The following is a 4,113-nucleotide window of genomic DNA, read 5'->3' as shown; positions in this document are numbered from 1 at the left end:
CTTACAATTATATTTTTTAGTGCTGAAGTTTTTTGAGATGATCACTATCGCAAAGCATAAAATATAGGGGCAGTGGTAACATGACAATGTCCAAATTTCCACCTCACAAATCACAAACATCCAGAAATTCACCGGCCACCTTAATTTGATTTTATTCTACAATTTGATCAATTAACCCAACATTAAAAAAATAACTCACTAGTTTCTTGTAACCACTATAAAACCCCCGTCCCACTCACTCCAACTCCCACATCCCCAAACACTTCTACTTTTAGCTCTAAGCCAAGAAAGCAGGCCACTAACATCAAAATGGCTTCAAAACAATCAGCTTCCATGGCCCTCCTTTTGGCACTCAACATTCTCTTCTTTTCCTTGGTTAGTGCTACTGCCCCATCCCCTCCCACCAAACCTAACCATAAACCAAAGGCAAACCCCAACCCCAGCACCCCATCTTCACAAGGCAAGTGCCCTAGAGATGCCCTTAAATTAGGTGTATGTGCTAATGTGCTTGGCTTAGTCAAGCCCGTCATTGGTTCACCCCCAGTGATGCCATGCTGTTCCCTTCTTGATGGCCTCGTCGATCTCGAAGCTGCTGTTTGCCTTTGCACAGCTATCAAAGCTAACATCTTAGGCATCAACCTTGACATTCCAGTTTCTCTTAGCTTGCTCCTCAATGTTTGCTCAAAGAAAGTTCCTTATGGCTTCCAATGCTAATTTAAGTCAATCATTTTCCCCTACATTCTTTCTCAACTTCTCTATGGTTTGTGTCTGGTTTTTTTCAAGTTATGATACCATAACTTCATTGTTTTAATGTGCAATAAATTAGTGTTTTCATTTCTAATTTTGTTGTTTTAATTTCTTCGTGGGGGATAGATATAGAATAAGTTTAATACTTATCTTCAAGTGTTGTTTGAAGTTTTTTTATATCTCCAAAGAACATGGAAAGACTTGTATTATTTAGCTCGTTAATTTATTCCCTTGTTTATTTATCAGTTTATTAATATGAGCCCCATTTCATATTTGTACCCTAAGTAAATCATTTTTTTCAACCTCCAAAATGTATCTTGTTCTTACAATTATCAAATCTTGAGGAGGGTAGAAATTTAAATAATAATGGTAATTAACACTATGTTTGGATCAAAGGAGAAGAAAATCAAGGGAATTAAATGATTTAATGTTTTGCTTCACTAACCCTTTGCTTAGTTCCACCAGTGGATTTTTAATAAATAAGTTAGTTCTTTGCTGAGCAAAAAAAAAATAAAAAAATTTATCTTGTTACAATAATTAAAATTAATAAAAAGAAAATAATGACCATTTTTGTTAGGGTAAATAGTGAAAACGAAAGAAAAAGATTAATTTTAATAAATTTCCTCTTTTGTAAAATAAATAAAGATATTTTACATCTTAAAATTTTGTTTTTTCATTGCCTAAAGAAACAAAAAGAAACGATGATTCTTTCCATTTGCTTTTATTTTATCATAAATATCCATAATTCATATTTACCTCTAATGATTGAAATATAAAACCTATTGCAGTCGCAATTGTAGTAAATACAATATAAGCTGAAATGCATTTACAAGGAAGAAATAAGCACTCTAATGATAAAAGTACTATAGAGAGGCCCCTTTACAATAAGTATATTATTTAATAATAAATTAATTAGTTTTTTTATGTTAGAATATCAAAGAATAATTTGTTTTTTCTGTTAAAAAATTTATCCATTTTTACTGTTAAAAATTAGTGTAGTTAACAAAATAACCAGACAAATACGCGTGACGTGCCATGCGTACCTCATTCTGACATATATAGACAAATTTTTAATAGTAGAAATAGATGAAATTTTTAATAGAATGACCAACTTGATTCTTTGACGAAACATATAGGGACTAATTTACTTTTTTAATAAATATGTAAAATACAATCCAACTCTTAATATAAAAACCTCTATAGTACTTTTAACGTAGTATCACATCAAAATCTAAAAAAAAATTAAAGATAAGGCTGATTTCAATGCTGATAAAGGCAAAAGATTCCTTGGACTTGCTTAACATTTTGATTTCCACTAAACCGCATTATCACGATAATCAACATATTATGATGGTTATCCTCCGAACTTGTTGAATATTAGTATATATATATATATTCTCGGGAAAGTTCAAATTTACAGCATTATAACATTACAGAATACATAAATAATACAAATGGGGGAAGCATTCAGGAAAAAAAGAGAAAAAAAAAAAAGAAAAAGAAGAAGAAGCCAAGGCACGCATAGCCTTCCTCTTTGGTTAATTGGGATAATTTCAATTTTAGCCTCTCCTTTTAACTAATTATATCTTTTTATCCCTTCTACTATTGAAAAAATATGGGCAGGCATATCCTTGCTTTTTTTGGTTGATTGGGATAATTTCAATTTTAGTCTCATTAATCAATTATTCAATTAAAACCTTTTTCGCCCTTTGACTAATGAAAAGATTTTCTTTTTAGCCCCTCTGAAACTTTTAATTTAATTTAATTCTTTTTAGCTTTTACCAATTGACCCTCTAAAACTTTATAATTTTATCTTGATCCCTAAAGATATTTTTGGCAATGACCCCGTTGGTTAAATGGGAAATTTTAACACTTCATTAATGGGAAACATTTTTGTACAACCCAAAGTTTTTATTTTTATTTTTTAATTTTAATTATCTATTTTTTAAAAATAATTTAATTAAAGTTAAGATATTAATGAGTCTACGAAAATCAAATCACATCCCATTATTTTATTGGTACCTAAAAATTAAAATTTTATAAATATTTTAATATAAATGATGTTGTATTTTATATATGTAAATAACTTAAACCTATATTTTGAGAGAGAAAATCGATAATATATCTATGAGAATGGATTATACGAAATTAAAAATTTGGAAAAAAAAGTATGATTTATAATTCTCTTATTAAAAAGGAATTGAAATAATATAAAATCATAATTTCATATAATCCTTTCCTTACAACCGTCCATAAATTATAATTAATTTGCAAACACAAAAAGCTTGAAACAACGCTGCCATCTCCACTGTTGATGATCACTGTTGCAAATCATATTATTCTATGTTTAAGCCAGATCCACATGTTGATCTTATAGGAGCAATGGTAACATGGCAATGTGCTAATTTCCACCTCAAATATCACAATCATCCAAATCTCACCGGCCACCTCAAATTTTGATTTTATTCATCAATTAACCGAACATTAATAAAAAAAAACAACCCACTAGCCTTGTTTTAAACACTATAAAACCCCCATCCTATTCACTCCAAGTTCCCCACCCCGAAATCACTTGTACTTTTAACTCTAAGCCAAGAAAGCAAGTCACTAGGGTTTTAAGAGAAGATCAAAATGGCGTCAAAAAGATCAGCTTCCATGGCCCTCTTTTTGGCACTCAACATTCTCTTCTTTTCCCTGGTCAGTGCTTGTGGTTCTTGCTATTCACCCACCCCTAAACCAAAGCCAAACCCAAACCCCAACCCCACCCCCACTCCATCTTCACAAGGCAAATGCCCTAGAGATGCCCTTAAATTAGGTGTATGTGCTAATGTGCTTGGCTTAGCCAAGCCCGTCATTGGTTCACCCCCAGTGATGCCATGCTGTTCCCTTCTTGATGGCCTCGTCGATCTCGAAGCTGCTGTTTGCCTTTGCACCGCTATCAAAGCTAACATCTTAGGCATCAACCTTAACATTCCAGTTTCCCTTAGCTTGCTCCTCAACGTTTGCTCAAAGAATGTTCCTTCCAACTTCCAATGCTAAGTCTTCACTGTTCCCAACATTCTTTCTAGTTTTCCTTATTGTGTTTGGTTATTGAAAGTTACGGTTTCCGACATTTGCAGTAAATCAGTGGTTTTTCATTTGTAACTTTATTATTTCAATTTCCTTGTGAGGGATGGATACTGAATAAATTTAATACTTCTCTTCAAGTGTTTTTCTTTTGGGGTTTTTTGTATCTCCAAAAGACATGAAAAAGACTTGTATTATTCCCTTGCTTTTGTTTCTCTATCCATTTACTAATGGATTTTGTATGTGAACCAATCTAGTTTGAACGAATAATAAATCTTTATTCGTATTTTTATTCTTAAA

At 31.8% G+C, this 4,113-nt stretch overlaps 2 protein-coding genes across 2 annotated transcripts; both read left to right on the top strand.

Annotated features, from left to right (window-relative positions):
- The first annotated feature begins 246 nt into the window (after window positions 1–246).
- Window positions 247–956, top strand: LOC107923635 (14 kDa proline-rich protein DC2.15). Its single transcript, XM_016853820.2, has one exon. The coding sequence runs from the start codon at window positions 310–312 to the stop codon at window positions 712–714; it is 405 nt and encodes a 134-aa protein (XP_016709309.2). The 5' UTR covers window positions 247–309; the 3' UTR covers window positions 715–956.
- A 2,336-nt stretch (window positions 957–3,292) lies between these two features.
- On the top strand, window positions 3,293–4,113 carry LOC107923064 (14 kDa proline-rich protein DC2.15). The gene has a single exon (XM_016853273.2). The coding sequence runs from the start codon at window positions 3,379–3,381 to the stop codon at window positions 3,784–3,786; it is 408 nt and encodes a 135-aa protein (XP_016708762.1). The 5' UTR covers window positions 3,293–3,378; the 3' UTR covers window positions 3,787–4,113.

This window comes from Gossypium hirsutum, chromosome A11 (genome assembly GCF_007990345.1).
Source record: "Gossypium hirsutum isolate 1008001.06 chromosome A11, Gossypium_hirsutum_v2.1, whole genome shotgun sequence".
NCBI lineage: Eukaryota > Viridiplantae > Streptophyta > Magnoliopsida > Malvales > Malvaceae > Gossypium > Gossypium hirsutum.
Note: the sequence above shows the minus strand (reverse complement) of the source record. Positions and strands in the feature narration are given on the sequence as shown.